At 43.0% G+C, this 21,576-nt stretch overlaps 2 protein-coding genes across 3 annotated transcripts in view; one reads left to right on the top strand and one right to left on the bottom strand.

The window, feature by feature from the left end:
* The window catches only part of THUMPD2 (THUMP domain containing 2), a 31,869-nt gene extending 30,973 nt beyond the window's left edge, over nt 1–896 (top strand). For both annotated transcript variants that reach the window (XM_069955564.1, XM_069955563.1), the window contains exon 10: nt 386–896. In XM_069955564.1, coding sequence (XP_069811665.1) covers nt 386–674 — 289 coding nt within the window. In that variant the 3' untranslated portion in view covers nt 675–896. The remainder of the gene's footprint in view (nt 1–385) is intronic.
* A 5,335-nt stretch (nt 897–6,231) lies between these two features.
* Nucleotides 6,232–21,576, bottom strand: part of TMEM178A (transmembrane protein 178A) — an 89,041-nt gene continuing 73,696 nt past the window's right edge. Inside the window, exons 2-4 of the mRNA XM_069954683.1 lie at nt 15,243–15,356; nt 12,037–12,174; nt 6,232–8,902 (exon numbers count right to left, since the gene is read on the bottom strand). Of these exons, the coding sequence (XP_069810784.1) occupies nt 8,661–8,902; nt 12,037–12,174; nt 15,243–15,356 (494 nt within the window). The 3' untranslated portion in view covers nt 6,232–8,660. The remainder of the gene's footprint in view (nt 8,903–12,036; nt 12,175–15,242; nt 15,357–21,576) is intronic.

Here is a 21,576-nt window from a genome sequence, read left to right as displayed (position 1 = left end):
AGGGTTATCCCTCCGTAGAGTATTAGTAACATGAAGAAGTCGTCATCGAACATCCATGTAACAAGCAACTTTGCCCTATGTTTGGCGAAATAAGCAACAGCTTTCTTCTAATGCAGAATACACGTGGCCAGTCTTTGTATTCGCTCTGCAGCATTATTGGCTGCATCATCAATACAGAACAAAGCAATACTTTGTCCCTAGCAGCGTACTACCGCAATGATTACACTGATTTTAGAGCGTGCTTGGTGTAATACCTTTGGTAGCTTATACAGAAGGATAAGTGCTCTGACCTTCAGACTAATACATCGCAACATTCCAAAATGAGAAATTTCAGCTTTATATATGTGAATATTGCTCTCTGCTGTCTCTTATCTTAAATATACAGAGTCCTGCGTATTGGAGGGGTTCTTGTATTATTACTGAGCCAGAAGCTTCACTATCACCTGAAGACAAATTTTCGTTTCAAGTCTAATGAGGATGAAAACCTGCAAATTCGTGTATCAGACTCTTCATCTGAATGCAGTAGTAAAGTTTCAGAGGTGAAGGAACAGACTGCAGTTAAAAACTTCGATTTCACATCTTTGACTCACATTGAGTCTCATTCAGTAAGCCTTGGAGTGACAGAAGCTGTATTATTTAAATGTAAAAAGACTTCCAAGTCTACTTTTTTCTAAGATCCTTTATATATACTCTGTGTGTGTGTATATATATTTATTTATTTATATATATGCACTCATGAACACGCACAAAACTGAACACACCCATTACACACATGTGTACTATATAAACATATATCAGCCATCATATTAAAACAGCCTGCTTAAAGGGGTTGGCCACTTTATAGTAAAATTGTTCAGTGTACAGTATTAGTGACCTTACATACTGACAGCAGCTCCCTGTGTACTTCATAAAACTAAAATCAGACTCCCCTCCTCCAGGCTGTGCTGTCTTGCTCTGTGATGAGTCTGTCCATAAGATGGCCAACATGGAGGAGCATGTGACCATACCTCGCCCCCTAGTGTCCACCACTGAGCCTGTATATGCCTGTGGTGGACACTGGGGACGAAGTATGGTCACATTCTCCTCCGTGCCGGCCATCTTATGGACAGACTCATCACAGAGCAGGACAGCCCAGCCTGGAGGAGGGGAGTCTGATTTTAGCTCTATGAGGCACACAGGGAGCTGCTGTCAGTGAGTAATGTGAATACACTAATACTACACACAAATTTTTTTTATTATAAAGTGGCCAACCCCTTTAAATATTGTGTAGATCCTGTACTACTTCTGGGGGAACAGACAAGACAGGCTCCCCACATGCATCAAACATGTATGTCCATGAACCTTTTGCCAGTTCCCTGGTTGTCCTTCCTTGGACCATTTCTTTTAGGTACCAACCACTGCATAACGGGAACCTGCCATTTTGGAAATGCCCATATGATCTAGAGTAACTAGGTGACTGTTGTTTTTATTGTATTTTTTTCTAAAATAAATATAAATTTGGTACCTTGTCGCTATAGGCCTGATTAATAATTTGTTACCATTGTATCATATTATGCATGTAGTCTACATTCTGTTTACTTTAGTGCCCAGTCTTCATTATATATATATATATATATATATATATATATATATATATATATATATATATACTGTATATATCCCCTGCTGACTTAGGTTTTGAAAATTATAACAGCAGTGACATGTTAAATAATCCAGCACCCTGAAGGAAATGCAGTGACTGAAGAATAGGAGAATAGGGATGAGTGAATGTACAATACTAGCAAAGCGAAAAGCACTTCGCTAGGCTTTCGGCTTGTCAGCTGGCTGCCTTTGATCTCTGTGCCACTCTGCTCTGGGTGCTTGGAAAAGCTGGATCCAGTCCTGGGAAACTGGGAGAAGTTTCCCAAGGCTGGATCCAGCTGTTCCAGTAACCCAGAGCACAGTGGCAAAGAGTTCAAAGGCAGCCAGCTGACAAGCCGACTGCCGAGCCTAGCAAAGTGCTTTACTTCGCTTGTACTGTAAATTCACTCATCCCTAGAGAAGAACCATCAGCAGTTACTGGCAGGAATGTGAGATTGGAGACATTATAGCCTCTAGTGTAAGAGGGTAGTATATACTGAATTGTTGTGAAGGAGAGAATGATCTCGCACAGCAGGAGGGTGTCGCCAAGTGTGTAGTATGTGCAACAAGTCAAGGAAGGAAGGGGAAGTCATCTAATTCTCCCCAATCTGACACAGTGCTATACTGCAACCTCTTTTCCTGTCAGGAACTGTCCTGAGCAGGAAAGGTGTCGCTGAAGATTTGTAGATTTGGGAAAGAAAAAAAAAGTCTCAAGAATACCCCTTTAAAAGAGAAGTCTGGCGAAAATTTTTATTAAAGTATTGTATTGTCCCCCAAAAGTTATACAGATCAACAATATACACTTATTATGGGAAATGCTTATCAAATGTTTTTCCCCTGCACTTACTACTGCATCAAGGCTTCACTTCCTGGATAAAATGGTGATGTCACGACCCGACTCCCAGAGCTGTGCAGGCTGTGGCTGCTGGAGAGGATGATGGAAGGGAGAAACAGGGCACTGGAGGGACACTGAGCATCCCTCTGCCATCATCCTCTCCAGCAGCCACAGCCCGCACAGCTCTGGGAGTCGGGTCGTGGCATCACCATGTTATCCAGGAAGTGACATCACCATGTTATCCAGGAAGTGACAACGTAACCCGTATTATAGGCACATATGACTCGGGAGCCACACAGGTGAGACAGATATTACAAAAGCACTGGGGAGTATTAAGACTTGACCCGGATCTCAGGGACAGAATAGGGACAACTCCCCAAGTAACCTATAGGAGGGGACGGAGCCTTAGGGACCATCTTGTGAAAAGTCATTTCATACCCCCAACCACAGGAGAAACATGGCTAACCCGTCAAACACCAGGATGCTACAGGTGCAGTGGGTGTATAGCATGCCAACATATGGAACGCACACATCTGTTTAAGAGCAATGTAACGGCGCAGCAGTATGAAATTAGAAATTTCATTAACTGCCGGTCCCGTGGGGTAATCTATAAAGCTACATGTGAGTGCGGTATGGAATATATCGGCAAAACGATAAGAGAATTTCGGAGACGAATAGGGGAACACCTGAGGGATGTGATAAATAGGGCAGATAAATCCATAGCCTGCCACATTAATTCATCACATATGGGCAGGGTCACAGGGCTGTCCTTTGTAGGCTTGGAATTGGTGCGGCCCCTATGAGAGGTGGGAATTGGGACAAGCTGATATTGAAAAAGGAGAGCGAGTGGATCTACAGGATGAAGACCACAGCTCCCACGGGGCTCAATGAACAATTGAATTTTGCATGTTTTTTGTGACATTGCCCCCCCCCCACTGCACCCCCCATAAATGAATAAGCATATAAGCCTGTGCTTGTTTATAACAACTAGCTTGGGGACAGATGTAGCCAGATCCAGTGCTGTTGTCTCACTCGTATGTAAATATTGTATATAGTGAGAGTTTTGCTCTTTAGTAATCGTTGTAAATAGTTATTAAATCCTCCTGAACACCTCCAGCACTAGATATTACTAGTGTTGTTATTTGTTTTGACACCTCTTTGTTCCCTTCTATCTGTGTCAAATAGTGATTGGGCTCTGATACAGTATGTAAACCACCATGCTAATCCTCCTTATCTAATTCATTTACAAGGGCCCAGGAAAGCTGCTACATTGTTTGCAGCGTAACTAGGGCAACGCCGCTGCGCTCAGCTGACCGTCGCGACATGTCACATTACTGGAAGTGACGTCACGGATGGGCGGAAGCGCGCGGCAATGGAGGATAACATCCCCCGGACCAGGACTGCAGATGTCTGCAGCCACTGCTCCCAGACACACACTTAGCGTGCGTACCTGCACCTAGTACATCACGGCTTATTTCTGCCACTGCAGCAGCCAGTGAGTGTATCCCGTCTAGACATGACATTGTATGTCTGTTCTTTATGAATAGAGTGTGCTTATTTTTTGTCTTTGTCTTTGTTTTAATAGTTAAGCCCAGCTTTAACCATTCCCTGTATTGTAACTTACCTCCTTGAGAAATCCGGCAATCTGGAGGAAATGCGTCGGAGGGTAAGGGACCAGCGTTACTGCTTTAGGGCATAACAGGGTTTTGATTTTCCAAGGGGTAGACCAGGGTAGGGGTCGCCCTTCTTAGGGCGAGTGCCCCGCTCCCCCCTGTGCGAGAAGGGGTAGTGTACACATACCACTTGGTTAGGGCGTAATAGGGTTGAGAGGTCCCTGCCCCGAGTGTATCCTTCTACCCTGGTGTTGTCTCTAACCTATGACCAAAACGAATTTGAGTACAATAGACAATAACTAATGGTCTTAGGCTGATATCATTTATGACAGTGACTGCAAATTGACTTCTTTTGTTATGTTTTGTGTATTGGTCCGTTTATGTGGGGTATAATTTTTATACGTATTTAATAAAAGTTAGGTTTTATATTTATGTGCACCCCCTTCTGTGAATTGTATGTAATTACCCAGGGGTGCAGTTGAACACATTCCCCTAGTGCAGGGGTGGGGAACCTTTTCCATGTCGAGGGCCGGTCGGGCATTGATAAAATCATTCGAGGGCCACATACTGTGTGCGGCAGTTAGTAGCGTGGGTTTGCAGCACCCGGGGCAAGGCAAAGTATTGTTCCCCTAGTGCCCCTGCTATTGTAGTTAACCCCCAGTGATGCCCCTGCTGTTGTAGTTAACCCCCCCAGTGATGCCCCTTGTAGTCTAGTTAACCCCCAAGTCATGTCCCTGGTAGCCTAGTTAACCCCCCCAGTGATGCCTCTGGTAGGCCTAGTTAACCCCCATCAGTCATGTCCCTGGTAGCCTAGTTAACCCCCATCAGTCATGTCCCTGGTAGCCTAGTTAACCCCTATCAGTCATGTCCCAGGTGGCCTAGTTAACCCCCATCAGGCGTGTCCCTGGTGGCCTAGTTAACCCCCATCAGGCATATCCCTGGTGGCCTAGTTAACCCCCATCAGGCATGTCCCTGGTGGCCTAGTTAACCCCCATCAGGCATGTCCCTGGTGGCCTAGTTAACCCCCATCAGGCATGTCCCTGGTGGCCTAGTTAACCCCCATCAGGCATGTCCCTGGTGGCCTAGTTAACCCCCATCAGGCATGTCCCTGGTGGCCTAGTTAACCCCCATCAGGCATGTCCCTGGTGGCCTAGTTAACCCCCATCAGGCATGTCCCTGGTGGCCTATTTAACCCTCCATCAGGCATATCCCTGGTGGCCTAGTTAACCCCCCCAGTGATGCCTCTGGTAGGCCTAGTTAACCCCCATCAGGCATGTCCCTGGTGGCCTAGTTAACCCCCATCAGGCATGTCCCTGGTGGCCTAGTTAACCCCCATCAGGCATGTCCCTGGTGGCCTATTTAAACCTCCATCAGGCATATCCCTGGTGGCCTAGTTAACCCCCCCAGTGATGCCTCTGGTAGGCCTAGTTAACCCCCATCAGGCATGTCCCTGGTGGCCTAGTTAACCCCCATCAGGCATGTACCTGGTGGCCTAGTTAACCCCCATCAGGCATGTCCCTGGTGGCCTAGTTAACCCCCATCAGTCTTGTCCCTGGTGACCTAGTTAACCCCCAAATAAAAAAAATAAACATCCCACTCACCTTACCTCCGTTCCCACGCTGCCCATGTCCTCTTCTGTCCCAGGTCCTCTGTGCTGGTCTTCTCCTGCAGGCGGCGCGCGATGAAATGACGTCATCGCGCGCGGCCCGCAGGAGACTGAAGACACGCGCCGCTCTGCTGGGGAAGAAGCCGGCATAGACGGCATCCTCCTGTGTCCGGCAGCTGTCACAGACACCGGAGGATGCTGTGTATGCCGGCTCCTTCCTCCTCCAGAGCGGCGTGCATCACAGGGGAGCTGCGGGCCGCATCGGGAGGTCTCAGGGGCCGGATGCGGCCCGCGGGCCGGAGGTTCCCCACCCCTGACCTAGTGGATATGTGCACTGTGTTTATACATATTAGTGATTTGTATACCTTTTGGGGGAAATACAATACTTCAATAAAAAATTTTGCCGGACTTCTTCTTTAATTTATTTGGCTGTATGTTGTTTCATTGTGCAGAGTACCATGAATGATGTATATAATAGCCTATAGTCAAGCGAGCAAGACTATACTAAGGGATTTTTTTCACCACATGTTGATAGTAAATAATGGAACAAGATAGTGTAAGCACTACTTTATTTTATTTTGTCTGGAGCAAGATATATATCCACTTTTGTAACTTACCTGTCTGCTGAGGAAATAAGACATGTACAAAAGTCAAATAAAAAGAAAACAGGCAGCAACATACACAAAGCTTTGAATAAATAACGAATGAATGAAAAAGCAGTTTTATAAAGAAAATCATTTATTAACTGAGTGAGCCTACTGTGCATTTTTATAATGCAGAAAGTCCATTGTGCCATTCACATAACCGGAATCCATAAATGCCCTTAAGTCCATATGGTGATTTATAGTATTCCAACAAATCACACACTAACCTCATGATGAACATTGATCTGCTTTTCACTGGAAATACAAGTTTTTTTAAAATCAAAATGTTGCTTTGGGCTTTATTGTAATCTGAGCCTGGAAATATTGTAACCTAGGGCACATTAGAATATATTCAGATGCTGTGAATTAAGTACTTCAGCTCTGCAACAGACTGTAGTATGAGGCAGGTGAACTGAAATTTAGAGATGAGCAAACTTACAGTAAGTTTGTGAAAACCTGAATGCACAGCCATTTAGTCCCGCTCCCTGGAGAAGATGGATGCAGCCCTAAGGCTGCCTGGAAAACATGGATAAAGCCATAGGAGACCTATCACTGTATGTGTGCTTTCTGGGCAGCTTCAGGGCTGCATCCATCTTCTCCAGGCTGCGGGATTCAATGGCTGTGCATTCGGGTTTGAGCGAACCTGTACTTAGTGTAAGTGTATTCACACATGGCAGAAGTTGCACAACTTTCAAGGGCATGCTGTGGATTTGCAGATCTACAGCATTCATAATGTGTCATGGGTTTGCCACTCATTCGAACATACTGTACCCATAGAAATCATATTGTATAATACTGAAATCACAGATATAATTTTATTTTACTTGATTGTCTGCAAACCAAAATACCATTAGGAAGTTGCAGAATGACTAAATGTGCAATAGTTAAAGGGAATCTGTCAGCACCCAGGCCCTGAGATACTGACAGTGTGCTGTAGCTGGCCGTCCCCTTGTCAGCATGGTACCTTTTGTTAATTTGTCTGTGCAGTGGATTATGCACAATCTCAGGTCTCCTACTGTAATTAAGAGTCAATGAGTAGCTACACCTCAGCGTTTGTGCCTCCCTCTAGCACACCTCACCATCGGATCTTCCTCCCTCTTTTTCATGAATAATCAATGCTGCCCGGCCTCCTGCTCATTCAGCTGTCAGTCAGTACCTGACAACAGAGAAACACAGCAATCAGATATAGTTGAAGCCCCTAGCCTGTGTTGGAGCTGTGGTCTAGTGGTAAATCACCTGTCTAGAGACCAGCAACCGTTTGTTTTCTTTGGTTCGATTCCCATGATGGAGATGAAATATAGTAGTTTTTTTTTTCATTATTGTATCATTTTTAAAAGTTAGTTAGTTTATTTTTTTAATACAATAATGATAAAAATAAAAAAAAACTATATTTATTCTTTATTCTAAGAAAAAATAACTATATTTCATTTCCAACAAGGGAATTAAACCAAAAAAACAAACTGTTGCTGGTTGACCACAGCTCCAACACAGGCTAGGAGATAGCAGATTAGTCCTCTGTTGCCAGACACTCACTTTGTGATTGAGCAGGAGGCCTGACTGCATAGACTATTCATAAAGAAGATGGGGGAAGAAAACAGTGGTGAGGTGTCCTAGAGTGAGGCACAAACTCCTCATTGACTCTTCATTACAGTAGGAGATGCGAGATAGGCCCTCGGGTAGGGCCTGGATCAGACGGATTCCCTTTAAAAGAGTTGGGGATTTTTTAGTGTGCTCAGGCAAATGGTTGACATTGGATTGACATTGTTTAAGGAATCCTATTTGGTGAGGTACTAGAACATATGATAGTTTTAGGATTGTCTGAATGTAAAGTTTATCAAGCAGGATTTTTTTATCAAGATTATTTTTATAACAACAGGGCTGAATTCTATTTTCTAAAAAAGACAACAAGGTAAAACTCTCGAAATAAAAACAGAAACATGAATGGGCACCTTTACTAAAATATCCAATGTCCTTAAAGTGACACCTTTGTCATAGACACAAGTATGCTGCATAAATAAATAACTGCAATGTATTTCATTGCTTTTGCTATCTTTTTTTTTTTTTTTTTGAATTTCATATAATTGCTTGACATTCTGATGGTTGAGTAGAGGAGATCTAGCAGGTCAAAGGGCAAGATCCAACAATGGAACAGTGGGTCATCATACATATGCATTTCACATAACAAGACACTACCTTTTTTGTAATCTTTTTAGGATATGGAACTTGTGCTTTAAACAAGATACTCTGTTATTCTATAGATACGTGCAGATCACGCTTAGCCTTGTAGTGCACACAGTGTCTTGAAGATGGAAACAAAGTCATAAAACTTGCGGCTCTCATAGTCATACACAAGAGTCTCTGGCAAACTTGAGGTGCAAAATCTTGGTCCTGCTGATAAATGGATAGGCGGTGCAAAGGCAACCAGCTGCTACTATCAAACCCAAACTGCACCACGCACAAAACAAAGACCAGCTGTAGCCATGTTCCACATCACTTGGAAGCCCATAAATAAATTTTGGCAGGCGGTTTAAATCATAAGCGACACTTGCTGCATATGTGCACAAAGAAATTGTACAAAAGATTCCTGAAAACAAATATAAAAAATTATTAAGAAAGCATTTCACATACTGTATAATCCTGATTGATGTTACCTATTAAATTTGAATAACACAGGGGGAAAAAAAATGCTTAACTTTACACAATGTAAAAGTAGATTATAAAATGAGTTGCAGTTTTATGTTTTTATAAGATATAGGCCCAGATCTATTAAAAGGGTAGTCCACTGAAACATAACTTTTAATATGTTGCTGTCCATGGTGAGAGTAACAATTCCTTCTATACTTGTTATTATCTATTCAGTCTCCTTCCCCCAGTTCTAAGCTGCTGCTTTCTGTTGAAGACACAAAAATCTGTGTGTGAGCTTTTCTTTCTGTGTCCCCCTCCTATCCCATCATTCTGAGACAGCTGATGTAAACAAGTCCATGACTACCTTTATCTGCAACATTGTATCATCTTTGTAATGCTGAAAGGGTTAATCACAGTGGATTCATCAACAACTTGACCTCAGAATAACCCTCCCAGCATTACAAAGAAGCTACAATGTTGCAAATAAAGCCAGTCAGGGATTTGTTTACATCAGCTGTCTCGGAAGGAGGGGGAAACAGAGAGAAAAGCTCAGACACAGGTTTTTGTGTTTTCAGCAAAAAACAGCAGCTGAGAACTGGGAAAAGGAGACTAAATAGATACTAACAAGTATGTAATGAATTCTTAGTCTTACCAAGGGCAGCAACATATCAAAAGTTATTTTTGAGTGGAATACCCCTTTAAGCTGCCTGACCCCACAAGGTCTGTTTTTTTACTGTCACAGCTAAGGGTCCATTTACACAGAAATATTATCTGACAGATTATCTGCCAAAGATTTGAAGCCAAAGCCAGGAACGGACTATAAACAGAGAGATCAGGTCATAAAGGAAAGCCTGAGATTTCTTCTCTTTTCAAATCCATTCCTGGCTTTGGCTTCAAATCTTTGGCAGATAATCTGTCAGATAATATTTCTGTGTAAATGGACCTTTAGGTTGTGGCTGTGATTGGTTGATGTGGGGGAAAAAACTGTGTGGGTTTTTGACATATATCTGGGCCGTAGTCTTTTTAGCACTTTTATAGAAACATGCCATTTAACTACGGTCTGTGTTTTTAGTATGCTGCAATGGAATAAACAATATATTTATATTAGAGAGTGTCAGGACAATTCTGTTTTTCCATGCATCTTACTGGTTACAAACCCTCTGACCAGCTGGGAACATCCTGCTCTGTCTCTTTTGCACTTGAGACTCTTAGATACAGTTTCTGGTATGCTTATATTTTATTAGTGAAAACAGAACTATAGAAGTTCTCTAGAAATATGTGAATATGGAAAGTATTAGCAGTCCAGAACCGAATAAATGGGTATATAGTTTATTTTGTTTGATTTGTATGATGCATTGTAGGGCTATGTTCACACAACTTCTTTTGTAGGGGGAAAAAACTGCCATTTTTTTAATCATGATTATAATTTACGACTGTCGTTATAAAATAACAGCCGATATTTTAAAATAATGGCTGTTATTTTGCCTAAAGATGTTTTAACATAGCCTTTTTTATTTAGAGTACTCCTTTTTTAGAACATAGTGCACATTGATAAAGTATCATTATATACCCAAAGATGACTATATCCCCAATAATAAAAGCCCTACGAGATACGTACCTTTGTATGTAGATAAAGGTATGGATTTTCTCAATAGTATAGGGAGTCATTACTCTTTTTTTGGTGAAAATTTCAGTGGAGTGTGCAGTAAAAGTTAATCCATTCACTATTCTAATTACAAGGATAAGGCTGGCTTCACCTTGGAAAAACACCAGAAAAAATGCCATGCCTTCCTTTTTTTTTTTCAAAAACGCCAGTGGTCAGAGGTTAGCTGGAGGTCAATGGAGGTTTATGATCTGCCTTACACACACACAGTGGTGTATTTTTCTCTCCATTCTGGCATTTTTGAGGCTCTTTGGCAGTTTTTCCAAAACACAGCATGCAGAAAGTGTCTTTTTTTTTTTTTTTTTTTAGAAAACTGAGGCGTTTTTCTACCACAGACTTCAATGGGATTGTTCTGGTTGTCTCAGATAAAAAAAAGTAGTTCTGCACACACAAACACACCTAAACCACCAAAAAAAACATTCACAGAAAAAACACGAATGCATGGGAAAAAAATGCATTGGCAGTTTTTTGTTTTTTTTTTTTGGGGGGGGGGGGGGGGTTGGGCCTGAATAAAGGCACACAAAAAGGATGTGTGAGGGCACCTTCATACCCAAACTAAGGTAAGGCTCAAGGCTATGTTTGCAAAACAACTGCTGCTGCTTTGCTGCTGTTTTTTTGGATGGCCGTCATTTTAGCACCAAAACACAACTGGTTTATGAAAATGAGGATCGTCATTTGCATAAAACAGCCACGTTTTGGCACCAAAATGATGGCCATTCAAAAAACAGACAAAAAAAGATGTTGTGTGAACATAGCCTTAGACTGCATTTCGACACTCCATCAGAGGTAAATGTCAGAAATTTGTAAAAAATGGTACGACAACATACTCTTTATAGGTCCATTCCATTAGTCATCTGCAGTTTACGGAATCTGAATACGGAATAAGAAGAAAGAACTGGAATGCCCAATCCTACTTTCCCAAAAAATATATGGTTGAGAAAAGTTAGGCAGCCCTCATACACATATAAGATCTTTAGTATATGTTCAATCAAATAAATGTCTTACTTAAAGGGGTACTCTGGGCTGTGGGGCTTTTTTTGCATATGGCCGGGGAGGAGGTGGATGAGGGCAATGAAGTCCCTTTACCTCATCGGTTCCAGCCCCGTGTCCCGCATCGCGCCACTCCGGACCGCGCTGCCCCGCTGCCTCCTGGTCACTAACGCAGGCGGCTTGAGACATGACGTTTCAAGTCTGCTCAGCCAGTCAGTGGCAGGGACGGAAAGCGTCAGTGACCAGGAAGCGGCCGGGTAGCGCGGACCGGAGCGGCGCAATGTGGAACACGGCGCTGGAACCGGGGAGGTAAGGGGGCGTCATAGCCCTCATGCAGCCATACGCAAAAAAAGCCCGGGGTACCCCTTTAAAGTGAGAAGAATCAATTGGTAAAGCAACTTCTGAATTGGAAACTTCTAAGTTATATCTGTATGATATACCTGTCATGAGAAAAAGCAGTCCAGCCACGTGTTGTGTAAGGCTCTCCTCCCAAAAGAAACTTACTGCTGCCACTATACATCCACACAAGAGGACCGCAGCGGCCATGCCCAAAAACCCAGCAGTAATTCTTCTTAAATCTGTTCAAGCACAGAGAGAAAAAGGAAGAAAGGAAGATTATCTTCAGTTCCTAGGCAGCCATGTAAGAGGTTGGCAAGAGTTCAGGCCTCCTAGGACATTTCATTTCAGAAAAATAAATTATGAAAACAACAACAAAGTGCTTTAATCCCTTCTGCACATTAGAACTTCAAAAACCTACAGAAAACAATGGATAACATTTGCATTACTGGCTGTTCCACTTTATTAAATCAGATTAACTTTCAAATTACTTAAAAATTTTCTCACTTCATTAAAATCAACATTAATCCGGTCGGTATTACAAAAAATTAAAAGGAATGAATTTTAGGAAATTGGAATACGAAGTGAACAATTCTGGGCTCTCTGTAGACAAGCATAATATTTAACGTGAATGAGAATTTAAAGTAAATGAGTTGAACATAACCTTTGTTTTGTAATGTGTTTACTGAAAATCAAGAGTTTGGTTTTAGGCCAGGGTAGGTTCACACAAATTTTTTTACATTTTAAAATCCCGTTTTTAATTTTTTAGCCGTGAACTCATTAGTATAACGGCCATGGAGCAAATGTATCATTAGGTATAATGGAAGAAGGTGGTCAACATCTTCATGGGGTACCTGTCAAGAAGCTGGGATGTCTGGAGCAGTTTGCAGGTAGCTGCATCTGCACAAATTCTATCCCAAAACCCTGATCAATAGATATACAACCGTTATAAATTCATAATTCCTCTTTAATAGCCCCTTCATGACCGAGGTCATTGATGCACAGATGTCCAGGTCAAATTGAAGCAATTTTCTTTGCCTTCTAAAAGCCATAGAGCTTTTATTCTTCCACCTACCTTGGGGTGTAATTACTTGTGCCATGATGTCTAGTTTTTATTGGTATCATACTGGTGTAAGAGAAAAATCGATCAGCAATCCTGGTGTTTTTTTTCCGCTTTTTATTTACGCTGTTCACAGTATTGTTATTTTAATAGATTGGACAATTCCACACATGCTACAAATGTAATATGTTTATTTTTAATGTTTTTTTTTATATTTTTATTTGTATAATGGGAAAGGGGGTAATACAAATGTTTATTGGGGCATTTCTATTAGGGTATTTTTTACACATTTTATATTGAATATATAAGTCCCTTTCGGGACTTATATATGCAATGCTCTGATTGCATACACTAATAAATGCTGTGCAATAGCATAGCATTCATCAGTATTATCGGCTATCTGTGCGTAGAGTCTGCCTGAGGGCAGACTATATGCACAGACCGAAGACCTACAGGACAGAGGTGAGGGGCTGACCCCCGCCTTTCAGTACAAGTCACAGTCATGTTGCAGGGGTCCTAATTATTCAGTGACAGGACCAAGGGGGTTAATGAAAGGCAGCTGCAGGACTACGGCTGCCTGTCATTATGCCTAGGTCTGTGGACAGTAATGTGTGCAGGGCGGATCGCATTGAAACGGCCCTGCACACATTGAAACCTCTTCACAGTCAGGAACGTTTAAATAGGTTCCTGCTGCATTTGGGTATGTGCAGCAGGGACGTATTTAACCATATGGCTGGCGAGAAGGGATTAATGTCAATAATATTTGATCCAAGACATCCCCTAAAATCAACATATACATATAATTTAAAAACAAGGTGGAGAGGTATAAATGATCATAAATACAAATTCCACAATTGGAGTAATTCATGATTGAAAGCAGTCCTATAATGTACAACAAATCACATATATAATTCACTTATAGGGGTCATGAACATAAAGTGCAAGTGCAAGAATGATTCATAAATTATAAAAAAAAAAAAAAAAAAAAACACTCTAATTCTGATATGTTCAAATTAACCACAATAGACTCCCTTAATAAAGTGCAAAGTGCCACATGGCAACCCTATCCAGTATATAATATGCTGTCTCTGCTGCTTAAGGAACCCATTCTGTCCACATTACAACAGGTCCCCTCTGGTATGGAAAATTCCCACCAAGATAACACATAAACAAGTACGTGGTTAAACATGAACCCAAAAGACTAAACAAGAACAAAACCTCTCCACCTCACTCTCCAACATGTTTCATTAAGCCCTCCTCCGGGAGTGACCTGGATAGGATCGCTAGGTAGCACTTTCTAGGACTGCCCCACCAGTGCACATAACAGTACAAATAGACCTTAAACCAACAAATTTTTAGGAATCAAGACAAATTATAGGCACCTCACAGATTTGCTTTAAAAAGTGTAACTGTCGTTTTAAACAAGTTTGCAGAAATCAATAGTGCAAATAATTTTCAGAAACTCTGTAATAGGTTTTATTAAGCAAAAGAGCTTCCTTCTGTATTCGCGAGTGTTTTCCAGCCTCCCCCTTACTTCTGTTCATTATCAAGCAAAGTCGTCTACATTATAGAGGTGCAAAGTGAAGACTGGTTTGCCGAGGCCCTTATAACCTATGAGGAGGACAAGGGGGATGAATGAAAAAGAAGAGAAGAGAACCAGCCCATGGAGTTTAGAGACTGTCTGGCTACAGAAAATGCTGGATTCACACATCAGACTGCTCAGGGCTGGTCTGAGAACTTGGTGAGGTAAGATAGCAGGATGTGCTGTGCTGGCTCCTTTACTGCAAACTGTATGGACTGGTTCTCTTCTCTCCCTGCTCACTTATCTGCCTCGGCCCCTCCCTTCTCCATAGGCTATAATGGACACAGCAAACCCATCTTCACTTTGCTTCTCTGCAACAGATAAGAAGTGTGTGTGTGGGGGGGGGGGGGGGCGGGAGGTTGGAAAACAACTTTGTGAATACAGAAAGAAAGCTCTTTTGCCTAATAAAACCTATCACATGATTTCTGCATAGGCCATTGGTTGTATCCATGTTTTCCCGACCTCCCTAGGGCCGCATACAACTTGTCAGCCACCAATCAAATGCCGAACAATCAGACTCAAGCATGCTCGAGTATTACTAGCCCTCCTTAACACTACATGTATTTAAAGTTGTTCTCTACTAGTAATGTATGCAACATCTCATTTTGTAAACGTGTTTTTCCCTTCTCCCTAACATCATTTTGATGTCTCTAATGCTTTGTACTTACGGAGAAGGTGCCACTCATCTTGCTGAATAGTCCTGGTCAGATTAAATGGAATATTCCGCAGGCGAATAGGTTGAGAGAAGTGATACTTGATGGCTGTGCATTTTTGAGCAATTCCTTCAAAGAAAAAAAAAAGCAATTTAGCATATTACTGAATGTGTAAAAACAGCGGATTTATCTAAAGGAGAAGCTCAGTCTTGATAGTGAGCCATTCAGACATCATTTACTCACAACAAGGACTTCAATTTAGAACAGTGGATTGACAGTGATTAATACTTCATAGATTTTAGCAAACCAAATGACAAGATTGAATGAAACAGTCTGAATTATTTATACATTTGGCTATATAGTAACCTGAAAAAGTTGAACAGCCCTAAACATGTCCTGAAAGCCTGAAATCTAAGTAAGTCTTAATTTTCATAAGTTTTATGTCTGAAATTCTGTGCAAATTATTTATATATCTTTATTGCTGCCAGAGCTACGTAGATTTAAAGGGAATCTGTAAGCTCTTGGACACTACCTGAGGTGCTGACAGTGTGCTGTAGCTGGCAGTCCCCCAGTGAGCATGGTGGCTTATTAGTAATTTTCCGTGCAGCGGATTATGTACAAACTTATGTCTCCTACTGTACTAAAGAGTCACACAGCAGTTGTTCGTGCCACACTCTGGCATGCATCCTCCTCCCTCTTCATGAATAATCAATGCTGCCCGGCCTCCTGCTCGCTCAGCTGTCAGATTGCAGATCAGTCCTGTGTTGGCAAATTATGTCTGAAAGAAACACTCAGGTATAATTGAATCTCTTCTCCCTAATGTGTTGGAGCTGTGGTCTAGGGGTAACTCCTCTGTCTAGAGACCTGCCAGCAGTTCATTCTCTGGTTCGAATTCCCTGATGGAAATTAAATAGATGTCTTTTTTTCCCCTCATTATTATATCATTTTTAAGGCTATGTTCACACACAGTATTTTTGCTCAGTATTTTGGTCAGTATTTTGCAACCAAAACCAGGAGTGGATTGAGAACACAGAAAATCTATGTTCTCACACTGTTGAAATTGAGCAGATGGCCGTCACTTAATGGCAAATATTGGACGTTGTTTTAAAATAACAGTAATTATTTGCTATTAAATGATGGCCATCCACTCAATTTCAACAATGTGTGAACATAGCCTTTCTGTGTTTTCAATCCACTCCTAGTTTTGGTTGCAAAATACTGACCAAAATACTGAGCAAAAATACTGTGTGTGAATAATGAGAGAGAAAAAAAGACATCTATTTAATTTTCATCAGGGGATTCGAACCAGAGAATGAACTGCTGGCAGGTCTCTAGACAGGTGAGTTACCCATAGACCAGAGCTCCAACACATTAGGGAGGAAATTCAATTATACCTGAGTGTTTTTGGTCTGCAATCTGACAGCTGAGCGAGCAGGAGGCCGGGCAGCATTGATTATTCTTGAAGAGGTGTGGCACGAAAAACTGCTCTGTGACTTTTTAGTACAGTAGGAGACATAAGATTGTACATAATCCGCTGCACAGAAAATTACCAAAAAGGCACCATGCTCACTGGGGGCTGCCAGCTGCAGCACACTGTCAGCACCTCAGGTAGGGCCCAGGAGCTGGCAGATTCCCTTTAACCCCTTCACGTCAGCAATCTGTATATATACGTTCCTATTGCACATGCCCCGTGCAGTAGGAATGTACATATACGTTCCTGACTGACAGGGGCTTTATGATGAGAGAGGGATCGCTGCAGGGACAGCGATTCCACTCTCATCTGTGTACAGCCCTGGGGGTAATGAGAGTCAGCTGCGATCCCGCAGCTGACCCCCATTAACCCCTTAGTGACCGCCGAAACGGCGGTCACTAACGGGCCGCTGCTGCCGCTATATTTCATCTCCCCCCACCGTGAATCCATGGTGGGGGGAGATGAAATAAGTAAAATCAGACCCCAGACCAGCCCCCCTAGTGCCCCAGTCACTATCCCCCCTCCCCGCGGCCATCACTGTGAACAGAGTAATGTCTGTTCACAGTGATCTAGTACTAAAAATGAATGAAAGCCTCATGCTCTCCGCCACCGGAGGTAGCGGAGAGCATGGGGCAGTCATCGGGCAGTCACCTCTGTGGGGTCCTGGTGCAAGCGATCAGCGGTATATACTATATACCGCTGATCGCTTGTGCCATGTGCTCCAGGCACTTTTTATCCCCTGTCACCATGAATGATTGGTGACAGGGGATAAAAAGTGATGTCCCACCACCCCCCAAGTCGCCCCCCACCCCCCCTGTCACCCCCGTCCCCCAGTCACCCCCCCTTCCCCATATACGTTACCTGATCCTGGAGCTCCGTCCTCCTCGGCGTCCTGGCTGGTTATGAAGTGCGCATGCGCTCCACAACCAGCCAGCTCTGAAAATTTAAAGTGACAGAGACCAATTTGGTCTCTATCACTAAACTATGATTACTGTGATAGAAAATATCACAGTAATCATAGTAATTTGGTTAAAATGAATGTATAAAGTACAAAAAGTGACAAACATACAAAAAAATAAAACACACACTTTTCATTATAGTAATAATTGCAGTTTACTCCCAAATTACCCCTAACCCCCCTAGATCAATCATGTCAGATTGCACGTAACCCCCCAGATTACCCGTAACCACCGCACGTTGCCCATAACCACCGCACGTTGCCCGTAACCACCGCACGTTGCCAGTGACCCCCTCCAGATTCTCCGTAATCACCCCAGATTGCCTGTAACCACCCCAAATTACATGTACCCACCCCAGATTACCTATAAGCACTTCAGTCTATCCGTAACAATTCTTGATTGTCTGTAACCCCCCCCAGGTTGCCCGTAACCACCGCAGGTTGCGCATAACCACCCCAGGTTGCCCGTAATCATGCCAGATTATATGTAACCCCCTAGATTGCACGCAACCACCGCAGGTTGCCTCTGACCACCGCACCTTGCCTCTGACCACCGCACGTCGCCTCTGACCACCGCACGTCGCCTCTGACCACCGCACCTTGCCTCTGACCACCGCACCTTGCCTCTGACCACCGCACCTTGCCTCTGACCACCGCACGTCGCCTCTGACCACCGCACGTCGCCTCTGACCACCGCACCTTGCCTCTGACACGGCACCTTGCCTCTGACCACTGCACCTTGCCTCTAACCACCCCAAATTGCCAGTGACCCCCTCCAGATTGCCCGTAACCACGCCAGATTACAGGTACCCACCTCAGATTACCTATTAGCACTTCAGTTTATCCGTAACCACAGCAGGTTGCCTGTAACCACCCCAGATTGTCTGTAACCACCCCAGATTGTCCGTAACCACCCCAGATTGTCCGTAACCACCCCACGTTGCCCGTAACCACAGCAGGTTGTCTGTAACCACCCTAGATTCTCTGTAACCACAGCAGGTTGTCCATATTCACCCCAGGTTCCCCGTAACCACCCCAGGTTGCCCGTAAGCACCCCAGATTGTCTGTAACCACCCCAGATTGTCTGTAATTACCCCAGGTTGCCTCTAACCATCCCAGGTTGCCTGTAACCACCCCAGGTTGCCATAACCACAGCAGGTTGCCCGTGACCACCCCATGTTGACCGTATCCACCCCAGATTACCCGTAACCACCTCAGACTGCCCGTAACACCTCTAGATTACCCGTAACCACCCCAGACTGTCCGTAACCAGCCCAGACTGTCCGTAACCACCCCCAGACTGTCCGTAACCACCCCAGACTGTCCGTAACCACCCCACGTTGCCTCTAACCACAGCAGGTTGCCTGTAACCACACCAGATTGTCTGTAACCACAGCAGGTTGTCCGTATCCACCCCACATTGCCCGTAACCACTCCAGGTTGCCTCTAACCATCCCAGGTTGCCTGTAACCACCCCAGGTTGCTGTAACCACAGCAGGTTGCCCGTGACCACCCCATGTTGACCGTATCCACCCCAGATTACCCGTAACCCGTAACCACCCCAGATTACCCGTAACCACCTCAGACTGCCCGTAACCACCTCTATATTACCCGGAACCACCCCAGACTGTCCGTAACCACCCCACATTACCTGTAATCTAATTTTTTTATTTTATTTTAGTAACTGCACTATTCTAATAACTATTACTAGCTGCGGTTTTGCTCCAGAAAATTGGCGCTCCTTCCCTTCTGAGCCCTGCTGTGTGCCCATACAGTGGTTTATGCCCACATACCGTTACCGTTGTACTCAGGAGAACCTGCGTTACAGATTTTGGGGTACATTTTTTCTCCTGTTCCTTGTGAAATTTAGAAATTTCAAACTAAACAAACATATTATTGGAAAAATTCAAGTTTTTTATTTTTACTGGCCAATTTTGAATACTTTCCTCTAATACCTGTGGGGCCAAAATGCTCATCCTACCCCAAGATGAATTCTTTGAGGGGTGTACTTTCCGAAATGGGGTGACTTTTGGGGGGGTTCTATTCTGTAGACATTACAGGGGCTCTGCAAACGCACCTGGTGCTCAGAAACTTCTTCAGAAAAATCTGCACGGAAAATGCTAATTGGCGCTCTTTCCCTTCTGAGCCCGGCTGTGTGCCCATACAGTGGTTTATACCGACATATGAGGTACCGTTCTACTCAGGAGAACCTGTGTTACAGATTTTGGGGTGAATTGTCTCTCTTGTTCCTCGTGAAATTGAGAAATTTCAAACTAAAGGAACATATTATTGGAAAAATTCAAGTTTTTCATTTTTACTGTCTACTTTTAAATACTTTCCTCTGATACCTGTGGGGTCAAAATGCTCACCACACACAAAGATGAATTCTTTGAGGGGTGCACTTTCCAAAATGGGGTGACTTATGGCGAGATTTTACTCCGCTGGTACTACAGGGGCACTGCAAACGCACCTGGTGCTCAGAAACTTCTTCAGCAAAATCTGCATTGAAAAAGCTAATTGGCGCTCCTTCCCTTCTGAGCCCGGCTGTGTGCCCATAAAGTGGTTTATACCGACATATGAGGTAACTTTTTACTCAGGAGAACCTGCATTACAAATTATGGGGTGCTTTTTTTTCTTGTTCCTCGTGAAATTGAGAAATTTCCAACTAAAGGAACATATTATTGGAAAAATTCGAGTTTTTCATTTTTACTGTCTACTTTTGAATACTTTCCTCTAATACCTGTGGGGTCAAAATTCTCACCACACCCCAAAATGAATTCTTTGAGGGGTGCACTTTCCAAAATGGGGTGACTTATGGTGAGATTTTACTCCGCTGGCACTACAGGGGCACTGCAAACGCACCTGGCGCTCAGAAACTTCTTTAGCAAAATCTGCATTGAAAAAGCTAATTGGCGCTCCTTTCCTTCTGAGCCCTGCTGTGTGCCCATGCAGTGGTTTATGCCCACAAATTAGGTACCGTTTTACTCAGGAGAACCTGCGTTACAAATTTTGGGGTACTTTTTTCTCTTGTTCCTCGTGAAATTGAGAAATTTCAAACTAAACGAACATATTATTGGAAAGAATTTGAGTTTTTCATTTTTACTGTCTAATTTTGAATACTTTCCTCTATCACCTGTGGGGTCAAAATGCTCATCCTACCCCAAGATGAATTCTTTGAGGGGTGTACTTTCCAAAATGGGGTGACTTATGGGGTTTTTTCTCTCTGCTGACACTACAGGGGCTCTGCAAATGCATCTGGCGCTCGAAAACTTCTTCAGCAAAATCTGCAGTGGAAAAGCTAATTGGCGCTCCCTTCTTTCTGAGCCCGGCTGTGTGCCCATACAGTGGTTTACGCCCACATATGGGGTACTGTAGTACTCAAGAGAACCTGCGTTACAAATTTTGGGGTGCTTTTTCTCTCATGTTCCTTTTGAAAATGAGAAACTTTAATCTAAACGTATATATTATTGGAAAATTTTAATTTTTCATTTTTTTACGGCCTAATGGTGAATACTTTCCTCCAGCCCCTGTAGGGTTAAAATGCTCATTATATCCCTAGATTAATTCTTTAAGGTGTCTAGTTTCCAAAATGGGGTCACTTATGGGGGTTTCCAGTATACAAACCTCCTAAATCAACTTAAAAAAAGAACTGGTCCCTAAAAAAATCAGTTTTGGAAACTTTCCCGAAAATGTGGTAATTTGCTGATAAATTTCTAAGCCCCGTAACACCCTAAAAAAGTAAAATATGTTTATGAAATGAAGCCAGAATAAAGAGGACATATCGGTAATGTGACTTAGTAACTAATTTATGTGACACGACTTTCTTTTTTTAGAAGCAGAGAATTTCAAAGTTCATAAAATGCTAATTTTTTTAATTTTTCATGATATTTTGATGTTTTTCACAAAAAACACACAAAGTA

Source organism: Dendropsophus ebraccatus, chromosome 15, assembly GCF_027789765.1.
Source record: "Dendropsophus ebraccatus isolate aDenEbr1 chromosome 15, aDenEbr1.pat, whole genome shotgun sequence".
NCBI classification, from domain to species: domain Eukaryota; kingdom Metazoa; phylum Chordata; class Amphibia; order Anura; family Hylidae; genus Dendropsophus; species Dendropsophus ebraccatus.
This window is presented reverse-complemented; position numbering and strand designations above follow the sequence as displayed.